The following is a 16,247-nucleotide window of genomic DNA, read 5'->3' on the forward strand; positions in this document are numbered from 1 at the left end:
ACACAAATGTGCTGCTATAATATTTTTACAGTTCCTTTTTATACATAATGCATGATCCTTCTGCTCAAGTTTCCTCTACGTTCTTTTCCTGTGAAATAATTTACATTAATACATAATTTATTACAGCAACTTGTAAAGCAATTACGGGTTTCAATCAATTTTTCTTCTCCTTTTTGGCAGATAAATTCTGTTTGGATCCTAACCCAAACATTTCTTTTCACACGGATGTGCATCCAATTCCTTTTTTTCCTATATTGTTCAAGTCGAATTTTGGTCTCCCGGTCTCCGTGCACGGGGGAAAAGGCAGCCTGCATTTTCCACTGCCCCCTGTTTATGTTTGAGAGATGATTTCTAAACGTGGAGCAAATTTAATGGTTGTAATTAGCCGATGGCAGTGCCATGGAGCCTTCCCACCGCAGAAATAAGATTAAAATACAATGCACGGAGCTGTGCTTCAATGGGAAACGAAAACAACAGCACCCAAATCTACTGCTGGAGAATAAAGACACCAGTGGGCTGCAGGCTCCTCGTGCCAACAGCCTGCATGAGGGAAGGAAATTCCCCACCTCGATGGCAAAACATGTCCTGCTTTTCAATGCGATCCTCTGGCGAGGTCTCCCCGTTCCAGCTACGCCTCGTCGGCTTTCCCTGCGCGGCTTTTTCTCGTTGTGGATTGATTGTGCTTGAACATGCACCAAGATGCTCTTCTACACTGATGGCTTTCAAAAAAAAACCCTGAAATCCCAGGAAATCCCAGTTCAGAAACAGGAAGTGTGCAAGCCCTGCATGGGGAGGCAGAGTGACGGGCAGGCACTTTCGGGATGCGATTGAGGAGCATCACCTCCCAGCTGGACTTTCTTCTGGCTTCTTGGCTTTCCTCCATCACCCATGTGGTGCGAGAAGTAATCTCCAGGTAAGAGGTGTGCAATGACGAGACCCAAGGCTGCAACTCCCCTGGCACGCTCGCCTCCCAGACCGCTGGCATTGCCAAACCGTGCCAGTGGACGAGCGTGCCGAAGGCCGGACGAGCTGACCTGTGCGCTCCGTCCATCACCCCGCTCTGCTGCAGTGCTCTACAACGACAAATTCTGGGGGTGCTTTGCAAGGGGAAAACCAAATGATGGTTACTTTTAAAAGAGTATTTCACAGAAGATGTATGCAGGATCCGTCCCTGATGAGCTCAAACCCATCCTCCCCTTCCTTTTACAAGCAGGGCTGTGCATGCAACACCCACCGTGCCGGGACTCTGATCTGCAACCAGGGCGATGGCACTCCAAGCACCTTGTCACAGCCTCAATAAAACTCTGCCTGCAGTTTGCCTCAAAGATAATTTCTTGCTTACACAGAAGACGGGAGGGCCATGGCTGTCGGCATGCGCCCACCGAGTTTCTCTTAGAAGGCTGGGCTACTGCAGCCTCTGGTGCTACTGATTTAGACGTTGAGTGATGTTTATATACCCGCTAGGGAAAGGTTAGGCAATGCTGCCAATGCCTTGTTAAAACATTGTAAATTTTGTTCTGCCATCCACCCAAAGACAGAAAAAATTCAATATAGGAAGTCAAAGGTAATGCCCCAACTTTCTAATATGCCAACGTCTTTCTCTAGCACAGTCACCGATATTTTCAGTGGGGGCATGTGATGGAGACTGAAGGGGGAAAAAAGGGAAAAAAGGAGAAAAAAACCCTATTCAACAACAGGACAATTCTTAACATCCGAGGTGTTTCAAGGACCCATCAAGGAGAAAGGAAAAAAGCAATTGTTGAATTTATAGTTTTAGGCATTTCACCTTTAATCTTCCTCCCCACAAAGGGCTATATAAAGATAAAAACAATCTTTTTAGTAATATTACCATCACACTGGCAGGAGTATTTCCTATAAATCTAAAAATCAAAAGATTATTTGGGTCACCTTGAGAAGTGGATCTAACATTGCATCATCTGACATATCAAGTCTTTAATAATGTTTACTCATATATTGAGTTATATTACAATCTATCATCAATTTTCAGATTCTTCCAGTGTTTAGTATTTAATGAGGTATCTACATCTAAGATGCATGGGCTTCAGTTTACTCTTTTTCCCCACATTATGCCATGGGCAAGCAGGACCCCAGCCTTGCCATCTTGGGCCAGCTGGGTTTCTTGGTCATGGTGCATTGCACACCCCTTGGGGCTTTGACCCAACTTCTTCCTTCTCCTTCCTGGAGATAAACGCTCCTGAGCTGATGCCTGTGGGAAGCTCCAGGGTTTGGATGATGCTCTCCCTGGCAGCCTGGCCAAGGCTGGGCTTCCCTCTGCCCTGCTGTCCCATGGCCACCAGGACCAGGCACGAGCTGCCTTCCTGCCCAAAGCTGCCCTCACCCCCAAAGGCAACCGGGAAGACCCTGTGCTAAGACCCTCAGCCTCTTCTGGCTAAAACCCCAGAAAATTCAGCCAACTTCCCTCCATCCCCCCAATATCATACACAGGACTATGAGTCTTTGCCTCCTGTTGGCTGCACTACCAGTCCAAACTTCACCGTGTGTATTTATCTCAGTGTTTTCCACAAACAGGGACTTGGCCCTTTGACCTGAAACAGTCCCCCAGTTTTGCATTCGGTGCCATTATAACCATGGGACTTATTTAAAAAGTCAAGCAAGTTCTGACGCTGGATTAGTCCGTCATCATGGCCCATGTTTGGAGACACCAAGAAGAACACTCGGGAAAGATGCCTAAAATTAAACCCAAGCCAACCAATGCCCTTGCATGCTGGAGAGACTGGGTCCTCTTGACTGGGCATGACGAAGACCATTAACCTACAAGCTGTGGTCAAGGGGGTGATATTTGGTTCCCTTTGAAAGAGGACAATTTGGCAGCCAAGTAAGACCAGCATAGCGCTACAAAGATGCCGAAGGCTTTGTGAAAGCTCTTTAAGACAAGCTGCTTTTCAATTAGGTGTAGACTCCTCATATCTGTTGAAGAGCCTGCCTGTGCCACAGCGCAAGACAAAACCATCTGATTGGGTTTCTTTGTTCCTCACTCATATCTGACAGGCAGGAGAAAGGGAACGGGCTGTCTCTACCCTTTCTTGACATTGAAGCTTGGGGCTTTCATCTGAAAAAATCCAAATGCTTTCCATCTTTCCCTACCCTCCCAATGACTGGAGTCATCAGAGAGCTTGGGTAATATCTCCTGTCAATGCATGTGCTCGGCTCCCATTACGGCTAATGAGAGTTGTGTCCACGAAGAAAAGGGACAGCTTCTGTCTGTAAAGTGTTGGCTTTCATAGCGAGTAGCTTGGCTCAAACTTGACCTACAATTTTAATTGGGTTTTGAGACTTCGCCTAGTGACTGGCTCCCCCCCACAAAACCCAAAGAGCACAATATAACAGCACATCCTCCAGCACTATCAGTTTTTCAGGATCACCAGCCAAGGCTCGAATCCCCCATCAATTTTGGTGCCTGTTCAGCATAAAAACTGATACCAAGTTCTGACATGAAAGGTATTAAACATCCTATTCCATGGTTATTGTCAAAGGCAAAAATAAGACATTTTCCTTATTGTTTGAGGCCTGACCAAACACTTTGTGCCAAGTGGTAGAACATTTCAGTGATAATACTGATATTTATTACTTGCATCGTGCAAACAGTCAAGAGCCACGGTCGTGGGCTGAATACTCAAACACAATCTCAGACCCAAAATGCTTATGATCTCAACTGTACAAGTTCCTCTAAAAATAAGCAGACATATCAAAGCACTGACGGGGGGGAAGGAGATAAGCAATTCACTCAGCAAGGGCAATGGCGCAGGCCAACCACCTCTGGGAAGGAGGGTGGCACGGGAGTGATGGCCACCATTAGTGGGTGGTGGGGTGGGTGCCCCTCCATCCCCACTACATGGGGCAGGTGGGTGGATGCGCGCCGGGGTCTGCAGGGGAGCATTTTTTGGAGACATCCACCCAGTCAGGACATCTTCCCGCCCATCGCTATAAGGAAGCAGGAGCAGAGGTGGAGTAAATATGGACAGAAATTTCTGTTACTTACCCATCACGCCACAAGAGAAGAGGGTAGGTCCTTGACTCATCTTTGGAGTGTGCTGCAAACAACCAGAAAAACTAGTCACTTCTGGCAGATTCGACCGGGGCACCAGAAACCACCCTGCCTCCAGCCTCGGCAAAGCCATGCGGCACCCAGCCGGGAGGAGAGCCTCAGGCGCCCACGACGGTCCCAATGACCCGGGGACAGACAGAGTCACCTTCTCTCAGTGAAATCAAATTTAATTAAATGCTGCAGAGAGTCAGTGTTGAGGCCTGAGCCTGCAAATCATGGCTCCTGCACCTAAGTCCTTACCCACAGGAATAGCTGCAGCGAGGTTCCCAGCTCCGGGACTCAAAACACTGGAGAAACTAAACCGGGTGCTGCAATTCAGCGGTAGTTCTGGATTGGGCAAGAAAGCAGCAGCAGCGGTATCTGAACCCCATCCAAGCCCATTAAGGCCTCCCCTCTAGGTACAAAGCAGTTACTTAGTTTTTTTTAAAACATATAGTGTGTTTCTAAGGCAAGGCGCCCTCAGCCCAGCACTTCTGGGGAATCTGCATTCGGATTGTGCTGATTTGCACTAAAAATAGGGGAAAACACCACTATATGGGTACAAAAGAATCCTGGATGCTTTTTATACTCTTTTTTCCCCAAGAATTTTCCTCTTGACAGCGTAAGAGACATCATCAGACTTCTAAAAATGGGCACGGACAGTTTTATATACAACAAATCAATGTCATCTGCAGCTACATGCCATTTCAGCTATGTCTGCAAAAACATACTTTTACACTAATTGTTCTTTTATTATCCCCCAAAATATCCATATTCTGCTTCTGAAGTATCTTTCCTGGCAACACCATCCCATCTGACCGTGGCTTTACATCATCTGGGGGAAGCACCAGCATGACCTCCCCGTTCATCTGCGCCGTCATAGCTGCCTTTTATCTGGCATTAGGCCACCAGATTCACCTCTTTTCTCCTGATCCATGTTTTACACATTGCCTGCTCACATAACAATAATAATAATGTACCAAATGCTGACACCTGCCTGTACAGAGCAATCCAACAAAAAGATCCCACTTCATATACAGGATATTGTAAATATTGAATATAGAGGGACGTGGGGGCAGAAAATAACGATGGCTGCAGATGTGGAGAAGGTAAATAAGGGTAGGTCACCTTCTTTGGAGCATGTGCCACTTTTCTAGGTGAAGTTAGGCTATTTCTATCTGTCGAGCCCCACTTTATGAAGCAACAGGTAGAATTAATCAGGAGACAGCGAGGACAGGTGGCTGCCTCCAAAGAGTGGCCAAAGTGGAACAGCGATGGAAGTGGGACAAGCCCCAGAGAAGGCAGCGGTTGTGCCCGCACCCATCCATGTGCCAACCCCAGAAACCAGCTACTGCCTGCAAATGTGGAATTTAGACGACATATGTCTCATACTGAGTATAATTAACATTTTGGAAGAGTTTCGTCTTAACACCAAACTGGGAACTGAACCAAACAAGCCCATCGGACGTTGGTAGGTGATATTGTCCCACTGCTCGGACATTTATTTCCTTTAGGTTTTGCTTTTTGGCCTTTCCCATGAAGTCAACAGAAAAACTCTTGTTTTCTTTGGTGGATCAGACTTCTTGTGAACATCTGCCCCAATTTAACAGCTCAGACAACCCGGCAATTCAACTTGTGTAACCAGGACTATCACTGCACTATCGACCCACCCCCAGAGCTGCGGGAGGCACCTGGCAAACACACAAGGGCAAAGTTTTGCATTACAGCTCCACACCTCCGCTGCCTGCCATCGGACAGCTCGGGTGCCCATCCCTTCCAGCAGCAGTAGAAGAAACCATTTCTCATCTGCCTCTCTGCAGCAAGTTCCCCTCCACCTACCCCACACAGCTCCTGGGCCACAGCCGGCGTCGGATGCTCAGGCTCCCGCCTCGCCACCCCGAGCAGCAGCCGCGGGAGATGCTGCCTTCCTGGCAGGAGCCAACACTAAAGCAAGGATATTCTTCTAATATATCAATATTCTTCCTTCCCAAATTTCACCCTTTTAAGGCAGGATTTAACGCTGCCTCTGGCTTGCTCACCTTCTCCTCTGCCACATACTGCCAGGGCAGCCTGCCTTTGCCCTGGCATGCTGCGCTATCTGCCTGGGAAGCCCGGCCGGACAGTTCGTCATCCTCAGCAAACTCAGGCATTTCTATTTCTTATATGCTCAAAATGCCCATTTATGGCTAATCCTGCCAGATGCTTCCTGCCGTGTTCCTGCACGCCCTTATCTCAGGCTCTCAGCGCACCCTGCGAGGAATAGCTTTTCGGTCTAATTTCTTCTCAGACTATGACCATCTCTCCTGGAGGACAGAGGAGCAAATGTCCATGACCAGCCTTGCTCTGGGCTTTCTCAGATGGCTCTCCATCATCCTGCACCTCCTCCTCCCACCTCTGCTACCCACCCTCGCTTGCTCTGACACTGCCCCCAGACAACGCGCTGCCCCTCATTTCCCACTGCCGTCGGTACGCTCAACCCCACAGCCTCGCTCGCCCCCTTCCAGCATCATTTAGGCTGTTTGCTGCCCCTAATTTGGTGGGGTTTTTTGTTTTTGTTTTGTTTTTTGGGTTTTTTTTTTTTGTTGCTGTTGTTTGCTCATTCGGCGTGGTTGGATTTGCATCCCTCCAGGCTGCCAGTGAGACTGTTAAGTACCACAGCACTGCTCCCCACTTAATCCTGCTCCCCACTTGCTCAGCCTCCTATTAATGATGAGCATCTGTTCGCTGTTGGTGAAGCAACTTCTCGCCTGTGTTATTCACAGTGTTGATTTTAATTTTTTCCGCTGTTTATTCCATTGCGTGCTTACTGAAATTCACATATGCAAAAGCCACAGCACTCCAATCATTTACTGATCGCCTGCTCCTTGGATATTAATGCAGCTCGGTAGAAATCAGTGATATAAACCATCTAAAGATCCAGCCCTGCAGCACAAAACCCCCTTATAATAAAGTTACAGCAAAGCTCTCGGCAGCAAAAGAGTTTTGAACGAAGATTTCACGACGCTTACCAGCTCAGTCCTGCATGTTACAGAGTCAGCACCTTTGTTTTCCCGACTTTTGGTTAAGATCATCACCATGGTAATGCAGTCCTGCCTCGGAGTCCATCAGGGCCCAGGCGAAGGGCACCGACAGCCGTGGTCTGGTGAAACTCCTCTTTCAGTGCATGTTCCTCCAGGAAAGGCTCGGCCCTGCCGGCTCCTCGGGGGATGCACAGGAACAGCCTCCGAGCACGGAAAACTCCCTGTATGCACAAAGAGAGAGAGGAACAGATTTAAGGGACTTGCCTGGGGAGACGGCGGGATGAGGGTGGATGTGCTGGGCAAGGGACGAGTGCTGCCTGAAAAACACTCCAAGGGAATATTTAATTTAGACTCTTAAATATTGTTAGTGTTCCTCTGCACCCCACCAGCGCAGAGGTGTTTCATGGGACAGGCACTTGCATGAGCTGTTGGAAGCACGTAAGGTACACAAGGCGATCCGGAGAGACAGAAGTATTTCAGGCAAATAAATAAATACATACATACATACAGTTTCCTCTGAATTCTCCCTTTGAAAAAGGGAACTCATATCCCTATATCAAAGATACCAAGGCTTTGATTGAAGGGCTCATTAAAGCCCCAGGGTTGATCTCACATAAGCCCTTGCCCCCAGACCAACTGGCCGCCGATGTCTGGCACAAAAAGCCCCTCCAGCATCATTAAGGCTGCGAAATCCCCTGGATGCCCCTATCCCACCCCAGTTACTCCCTGATTCCCAACCCACAAAGAGCCCTTTGGGGAAAAGCCAAGGCAAAGAGTTGCCTGCAAGGAAGGAGAGAGCTCCCTGCCCTGAAATCCTAAGGGCCACACTACACCTCTTGATCCTTACCTATTTCTTAGGTAGTTTTAGGTAGGAAAAGCTAAAGGCTGCACAATGAGGAGCGCATATTAAAAAACAAGCTGCCAGCCGGGCTCATACAGCACTGCACACACCCGGCCACAAGCAGTTGCTCAGCTCTGCCTCACCTCCTGGCATCCTCTCCGATAAACTTGCTCCTGTGTAAAAGCAGACAGATTGCAACTCAAATCTGATTATAGAAATCAGTGTTTTCCCCAAATCACTCCTCTAATCCTGTTTCGCTATTTTGTTGCCTTGCAGTTAATGCAAACAAACAAAACCACCATTTCCATGATCTGAAGAGCATAAAACACTGATCTTGTAACGTGCAGACAAAACCCAATTGCAATATTTAACGACAATATTTGAGAATATGCCGCTAAGCATTAAACCTCATTACGAACTGATATGGCTTCTCTTCCCAGCTCGTAAATCATCTTTTCCATGTTTACTTGGATTAGAGCTTGCAACGGGTGTTATGAGTAGCTCATTTGAAGGCCAGCTGGCTGATAAAGAAAAATCACCTTGTATTATTTTGTGAGGACAAAGTTCATCCAGAGTGCAAAGCCGGGATTAGGAATCAATACATTTTCCAAAGATTTACTGTTCCCAAGGGCACATGGTACAGTCTCCAGCTTCTTACAGGACATTGGTGGGCTTATAATATACAATTTAGTGGGCAACCCAATGACCAAATGGAAACCGTCAAATAGAAAAGTAAAGCGTTTCAGACCATCAAAATGACACGTAATTTGCTGAGCCCAGATCACGTATTTGTACTACGGATAGCCTGGGTTCGTGCGAGGAGAGCATGGCATAAGGGAGGGCGGGATGGCTGGAGGACCAGTTGACTAAGACAGCAACGTGCCCCCATCACCCCAGGGCTGCAAACCCCCCCGGTGATCCCGGAGGCCGCTCAGACACCTCTGTTAGAGCACACGGACCCCCAAGGTTATGCTCAGGAGGTTCCCCGAGCCCTGGGCTGGGGCCAGCTTGGGGACATCAAGCTGTTTTCCAGGAGCAAGCAGAAAGTGGTGCTGTATGGCCATTAATAAGCTCCATGGGAGTTTTACATTTCTGCATTTTGACAATCCTTGCATCAAATATATTGGTACGCAGCAAAACCTAGTGGTCCTGTTCAGGAGGGATGGCTGCTTACACCGGGCTCTGAACAAGCACAAGAGGAGGGGATGGTCCCCGAAAAGGGCTGCCAGCGTCAGCACGTAACAGGGGACAGAGGGGGACAAACTGAAGATGTGTGGAAGCGAGGACCAAATAACATGGAAACAGCGATACAGGGGAAAATAAGCAACACTGGTGGTATGCTTTCTGCCGAAGCCTCTGGTGTTTCACAGCAAGACCCCCAACACTGGTATGGGTCCCCAGCAGCATGCACATAGCACCGTTGGCAGCTGCACAGCACCTCATCCTTGCTGGCTCATCTCCTTTTCCTTCTTGTGAGTGCTCCCCCTGCAATTTTAGCCCCACCAGCTACTGTGGTTGAGCCGGCGACGGGGAGCAGGGTAGCGGCTGCCCTCGCCGATGTCCAAGCTGGATCTGCCAGAACAGAGCTCCGATTCCCCAAGGAAAAATCCCCTCCTGCCAAACTTGGGGTGCTAGCAGCCTCCCAGAGACCAGCACGCACACAGCAGCCCAGTGGATGAGAGGCACTTAGACCCCAGTGCGTGCCTCCGAGCCAGGGGAGCTAAGCCAGGTTTAAAGGTTTAAAGCCCCACCAAGGATGAGGAGCAGGAGACTCTTTGGGAGGCTCCAGCCTTCCCCCAGTGCTGGGGAGGCCCCCAGGGCAGAGCTGGCAGTGCCCTTGTGCTCTTCTGCACCATACCACAGATGGCTGAAGCACAGGACGGGGACTAAAAACACTCGAGGTGTGCATTTCTATCTGCCACGGTCTCGGTTGTGCCTGATTCCGACGCAGAGATAGCGATGCTTGCCATGGGGCTGGACTCTAGGGCCATGGACAGCGCAGCAGCAGCATGGGAAGCAAAGATCAAACAAGCGTTCAGAGCAGCATGAAAGCAGTTAAGCACGGTTCCTCGTTAACAGGCTATGATTTCTTCACGAATAATTATCTTTCCCTAAGGTAATGATTAATGTTGCTGCAGCAGGCTCCTATACACACCCAGGTGTGCGGCAGCCAGCAGGCAGGAACAGCGGCAAGTACAGGCAGACGCTCCCTGCCCGAGCCGGACAGGCGGCAGCGCACATCACCTCGCACCTCCCCTCTCCCTGCTCCACTGCATCTCCTGCAACAAACACAACCCTAACGATAACGCAGCAAACCGCTGGCCACGCTGCAAGCTGGCAGCTAACATCACCTGCCGTCGGGTCCAAGACACGCTTTTGGGTGTGGACTTTTTTTGTTTTAGCTACCGCTTGACTGGGTTTTGAAATCACCCCCACCAAGCAATTGCAATAAAAAGGAAAACTTTCCAGTGAAATGTGATCTTTGGCTCCTCATCCTGCTTCACTGGGCTCCTGACGCACGGCGTGACCCAGCGCGGTCCTGCCCCATCACGTCCGCTCCATGCAAACAAGTGCTGTGGGACAGAAATGCTCCTGCAGACCAGAGATGTTCTCTCTATTGACTCTGAGGAGGAAACTACTGTGTATTAATAGACTGGAGGCTTTCACACACATACATGCTAATAAAAAGATACTCTTCGGGGACCATTAATTATTTTAAGACATGTATTTCCTCATTTGTAATCAGATAAAGGAACTATCTTCATCCCTCCATCAAGGTTAAGTTTAGACTTGGGCCACGGCCACTGGGATCGACGCAATCTCCTGAGCTGCATGGAGCACCCACGAGCAGCACTAGTGCATGGAAACACCCAAATTTTAGCAAACCGTGCTTTTTCTGTGGGTATTGCTTCAAAATACAGACCGAACCAAAGCCTCTGTGATCTTTGCAGTTGCGGAGGTGGAAAGAGGCTTCTCTTAGAGCTGCTCTCAGGAGATTATCACAGCAACTAAGTGTTGGGCTTGGAAAAAAATTGCACTGCAAAAAGAGTAAGTCAGATGATCCAAGCACCGTGCAGCTGCCGAGTCACAGCCGTATCCCGTTCACCTGCTACCATTAAATGCATCGAAAGGACCTTTGGATTTAGCAAACTGTCTGTCAGATGCTCTGACATGGCTGAAGAGAGTCTTAACAGCAACCAATATCGCACACCCATACCTCTGACCCCCAGCAGTACTCTTTCTGAAGACAACTGAGGACCAGCATCACACAGATTTCCACCTGCTGTGGGGCCACCACCCTCTGTACAGAAAACATTCAGCCCCCATCCAGCTCAAATAATCCATCTCCAGACACACACACTGACATAAAACCTATTTACAAGCAGAAAGGGCACACAGGAACAAGGAGCCGGAGCCGTATTTTGCATACTGATACACCTTGCAAGCAGCACAGTGGGATCACTCTTGGAATATAAATTACCCGCTCCTGCTGAATTTTTAATGCCGCTCAAAGCCTTCAGTGAAAAAGCCACGACCCATGCAGGACCCCGCTTCCGAGTCCATGCCCCAGCACTGTTCCCTGCGCTGTGCCTGAAGAAATACTCGGGCACCGGTTTTGACTGCACAGAAAGTTTTCTTAAACCCCTGCAAGAGGAAAAGGGAAGGATTCCTGACCTTTACTTTCTGAATGAAATCGAGAGCTGCCCGTCCCTCTCCAGGCAGAGGATTTCCAGCCACTTCCAAACCCCTCCCAAACTCTGTGAAAGAGGAGGAAGGACAAACACCCAAGCCCAGCCTTCATCCTCGGCGTAGCTGCGCACTGGGCTCCATCGCCACCAGCAGCACCGTTCCAAAACGCTACGGTGCGACCGAGAGCACGCTTTGGCTCAGCAAAAAAACATCCCCAACGCCACACCGCGAACTCTGGCTGTATGGCTCCAGAGAGCCAACGCTGATGCTACACAAAGGCACAAGGGACTTCGGGAAGCAAGGCTGGAGCAAGGCAAGTCTCCCAGCTCAGAGCATCTTCCAGCAGCCGCTGCCCCAAGGTTTATCCCAGGGCAGGAGGGTTCAGTAACGCCAGTTCAGAAGTTGCAAATGCCACCAAGGGAGCAATGAATACGAGCAAGGACAGAGGCAGCAGTTTGATATAAAGAGCTCTCCGAGAAGAAAGGCAATAAATGCAGCTTGATGGTGGAAAACGCCAACCTAGCCTCCTCCAAGCAGAAAATGACGGGCTGAAGAGCCGCTGCAATTGTGGAGCGTATTTAACAGAGTTTAGACCCACATGTTTGAAGAACCAAACCTAATCCCTCAGGGCCAAACTCTGAGCACATTTCTAAGGCTGAAGTGCCCTTCCCCTCTCACCAATTAAACAGAAATTTCCCTCCTGCTATGCAGATCCTGATTTCTCTGTGAAGACAGACTGCTACGGAGCCCAGGGTGCGAGCACACCACAGCCGGCCAACCCCTCTCATAGAATCATAGAATCGTTTAGGTTGGAAAAGACCCTTAAGATCATCGAGCCCAACCGTTAACCCAGCACTGCCAAGGCCACCACTAAACCATGTCCTCGAGCACCACGTCTACCCTTCTTTTAAATACCTCCAGGGATGGGGACTCAACCCCTTCCCCGGGCAGCCTGTGCCAGGGCCTGACTGCCCTTTCGGTGAAGAAGTTTTTCCTAACATCCAACCTAAACCTGCCCTGGCACAACTTGAGGCTGTTTCCTCTCGTCCTATTGCTTGTTACTTGGGAGAAGAGACCGACCCCCCCCCCGGCTCCAGGCTCCTTTCAGGCAGTTGCAGAGAGCAATGAGGGCTCCCCTCAGCCTCCTCTTCTCCAGGCTGAGCCCCCCCAGCTCCCCCAGCTGCTCCTCCCCAGCCTTGGGCTCCAGCCCCTGCCCCAGCCTCGCTGCCCTGCTCTGGCCACGCTCCAGCCCCTCCATGGCCTTCGTGGGGTGAGGGGCCCAGCGCTGAGCACAGCATTCGAGGGGCGGCCTCACCAGTGCCCAGCACAGGGGCACCATCACCTCCCTGGTCCTGCTGGCCACACTATTCCCAATACAAGCCAGGATGCCATTGGCCCTCTTGGCCACCTGGGCACACTGCTGGCTCATGTTCAGCCGGCTGTCAACCAACACCCCCAGGTCCTTTTCTGCCGGGCAGCTCTCCAGCCGCTCCTCCCCACGCCTGCAGCGGTGCCTGGGGTTGTTGCGCCCCAAGTGCAGGACCCAGCACTGAGCCTTGTTGAACCCCATACAGCTGGCCCTGGCCCAACGATCCAGCCTGGCCAGGTCCCTCTGTAGGGCCTTCCTACCCTCCAGCAGATCAACACTTCCACCCAACTCTGTGTCATCTGCAACGCTCTCCAAACGCTACAGGTGACTGACAAGGAATTGGGGGAAACAGCCAAAACTGGTTACTGCAACTGGAAATTGTGGGGTTTACAGCTTTCTACAGAGCATCAAGTTGCAATTTTTATCCAAACTAAAAATCATGTCCCCCTCCCCATCCTTCCGCTTCTTAGGAGGGATTTGGGGCTACATTGAATCTCATTGCACAGCCTCTCTCACCATCAGTGCTTTAGAGAACACCAGAGGTACATCTTCAATTTGTTGATTTATTGCATTATGAATTTGGGAAAAATCCTTGAAGCCTATCATTTGCATGTAGCTAAATGCAGGCTCATTTCCTCACTCAGGCATAATTTGCCTTCTGCACCCTTTTCTCGAGTAGTCTTGCTCAGCATCTCACTTTTCCACGTCATTATTGAATACTGATTTTATTCAGGGGGTAAAAACCTCCAATAAACGTGAAAGATGCCATTCAAGCCCTGAGAAGAAGTCTTTACCCTCTGACAATGCCCCATGGACGAGTCCTGAATAAACAGGATCATGAGTCAGCGCACATGACTTCAAAGGACAAAATTTCCATGGATGCAACCACGTCAGGATCGTCCCCTGGGACTCCGTCAAGAGGAAAGAGCTGCCCCAGGCTGCCCAGCCTTCAGCAGAGATAGGCTACAGCACTGCCCCATCTCACCCAGAGCCTGCAGTCATCTCCTCCTGGTCCACAGGGTCCTCCCCAGCTCCTGGAAGGGCAGGCACGGTCCTGCTGAGAGACCGGAGGAGGGCTCTGGTGTAGGAGACCACGCATCCTGCACAGCGCTCCCCTCCTGCCCGACTCCTGCCTGGCAAGGACTCAAGCTCCAGGTACTCAGAAATTACCAGCCAAAGAAAAGGAAGAAAGAAACATCCTCCTCTGCCTGCTGCTTGCAGCTAGACTAGTCTTTTCCAGAGCCAACAAGATAAAGACACACTTTCAGCATTAATTAATAAGAAGACTTGCCTACACTTAACATTTTTAACGGACGGCATAACAAAGGGGAAAGCAATAACGGGTTGTGTTTAAGATGAGCATCGCTCCGTAGGTCTGCACGGCTTCAAGAACCGCATCACCTCGTTGCTTACAACCAACAGCTTCACGTAGGAACTGAGGCTCTCACCGACACAGCCCAGCGCTCGCGCGTGCTGCAGAGCTGCCAGCACAGGACAGCCTGGACAGAGCCGACCTCTACAGCCATGCTAACAAAATCCACAGCCAGAAGGAGCCCGAGGTTTACCACAACAGGGCCCATCTTGAGGGGCCGCGTTAGGAACAGAAAATACAACGTGCAGCCACCGTGGATGACCATGTGCAACCCGGCTTACAGAGGTCTGAGGTTAACCCTCGCTATCAGGATCAACGGATGTACCGGGGTCCTGCCCACAACCATAAACTACTTACTAAGCAAATAAAAATCTATTACTTCAGTTCAAACCCTGGCTCCAAGTGCTTGAGTACTGCCTCAGCCCGACGCCAAAGTCGCGCAAGGCAGCGGGTCCCCAGCACCCTGAGCCCCAAACCGCACATCCAAACACCCCCAGCCTCTAGGGAGAGCCTGAAGTCCAAGCTCACACCCAGACCTGCATGTTTGGGTTGGACCTTGTCTGCATGCAAGCTCTCACCGAAAAGAAATAAGAGCAATTAAGGAAAATTACACACCATCTAGTTGAGTAAAACACATCAGGTTTATTGCCCCCGTGCTCTTAGGGAATAGGAGTGGCAGGGGAAAGACTCCCTTACACACGAGCAGTGGAAAGGGACTGAAAGGACAGGGCAGAGGTGCTTTGTCTCAACATCTTAGCTCGAAGAAAATGGTGCTGGCAGTGACTTTGCCTTTTCCTCCCTGGCAACTGAAAAGGAAAAGAAGAGAGCAAAGTTAGTCATTGCAAAACAGCAACCGGCAAGCGAGAGGTGCAAACGAGGAGAGTGCTGGGGTCCAGCGGAGAGGTGCCAATTGGACGTACGAAATGACTACACAGGACCCAGCTCGCTGCACGAAAACTCACGCACAGTAGTTAAAGAGAAGAGCGTACCCATTCAGAGCACTAACGTGGGGTCTTCAATATCTCTTGATTGCACATCCAGCCTACGCGTAAATTTTCATGGAGGCCCAGCATCAGACCTTCAAAGGGATCACTCCTTAGCTGACCACGTGTATAGGTTGACGAGCTGCTCCAGCTTGAGGGTGCATCCCCAGCACATCGCTCTGCCATGGAGCAACGCCGAGACTGGCTTAGCCCAGACCTGCTGTGGCAGAGCTCAGCCCCATGAGCCCCAGCAGGACCGGTCCCAGGGGAGCCTCACACGAATGCAGTCCTCCCAGCAGCCGTGCTGGCCTGGGGATAGACACTGCCAATATTTCTGCACGGCGCCAATATTTAGACATATCCTACGGCACAGTTTTAGTCTGAAAAACACCTGTAGAAATGGCACGTTCTCTTTGAGCAAACCTGTAATCATTGCCTAATCCGCTCATTAGGGGACTACTGCTAATTTCGAGTACTATTTCCAAGGAATATTGGAAATATTAGACCAAGGGTTGTCTCTGGAGAAGAGCGGCGGAAGCGGCAGCAGCAGTCCAGCCTGCTGATCCAACGAACCATCTCACCTTTCTACTTTTTCTTTCCCCAATTGTGAGATTTATTACAAGAATTTGCAATGGTCTGTGAGACACTGTGAGTGTTGGCCACGCTCCCAAAAGCTGAGGAATTGCTGAATTGAGAATTGCTTTGGCTGCTTCAACTAGGGATGCTGAACAAGTCAGCAGAGTCCAGGTTTACTTTTAATTACCGCTTGGAGCGTGCTGCTCTAGTAAACAGACACAAAAAACAATTCTGGTTTCTTCCTTATAGTCTTTTCCCATGTACAAGCTGAAATGTCTGAGACAGAGACAGTAAACACAGCCCCACCATGCCATTTTTACAGGCTCGCTT

The 16,247-nt window shown here is 49.9% G+C and overlaps 2 protein-coding genes across 4 annotated transcripts in view; both read right to left on the reverse strand.

Annotated features, from left to right (window-relative positions):
- The window catches only part of FAM53B (family with sequence similarity 53 member B), a 56,471-nt gene that overhangs the window by 29,712 nt on the left and 10,512 nt on the right, over window positions 1-16,247 (reverse strand). For 2 of the 3 annotated variants that reach the window (XM_087764596.1, XM_087764597.1), the window contains 2 exons: window positions 7,075-7,307; window positions 4,022-4,073 (listed from right to left, as the gene is read on the reverse strand). In XM_087764596.1, the coding sequence (XP_087620722.1) occupies window positions 4,022-4,073; window positions 7,075-7,143 (121 nt within the window). In that variant the 5' untranslated portion in view covers window positions 7,144-7,307. Of the gene's footprint in view, window positions 1-4,021; window positions 4,074-5,905; window positions 6,102-7,074; window positions 7,308-16,247 lie in introns of those variants that run through there. The other variant, XM_087764599.1, reaches the window with a different exon arrangement.
- EEF1AKMT2 (EEF1A lysine methyltransferase 2) overlaps window positions 14,981-16,247 on the reverse strand; it is a 29,257-nt gene continuing 27,990 nt past the window's right edge. The window contains exon 6 of the mRNA XM_087764601.1: window positions 14,981-15,164. Coding sequence (XP_087620727.1) covers window positions 15,112-15,164 — 53 coding nt within the window. The 3' untranslated portion in view covers window positions 14,981-15,111. The remainder of the gene's footprint in view (window positions 15,165-16,247) is intronic.

The sequence above is a fragment of the Nipponia nippon genome, unplaced genomic scaffold, assembly GCF_047370975.1.
Source record: "Nipponia nippon isolate SJK-2023a ecotype South Korea unplaced genomic scaffold, ASM4737097v1 scaffold_3, whole genome shotgun sequence".
NCBI classification, from domain to species: domain Eukaryota; kingdom Metazoa; phylum Chordata; class Aves; order Pelecaniformes; family Threskiornithidae; genus Nipponia; species Nipponia nippon.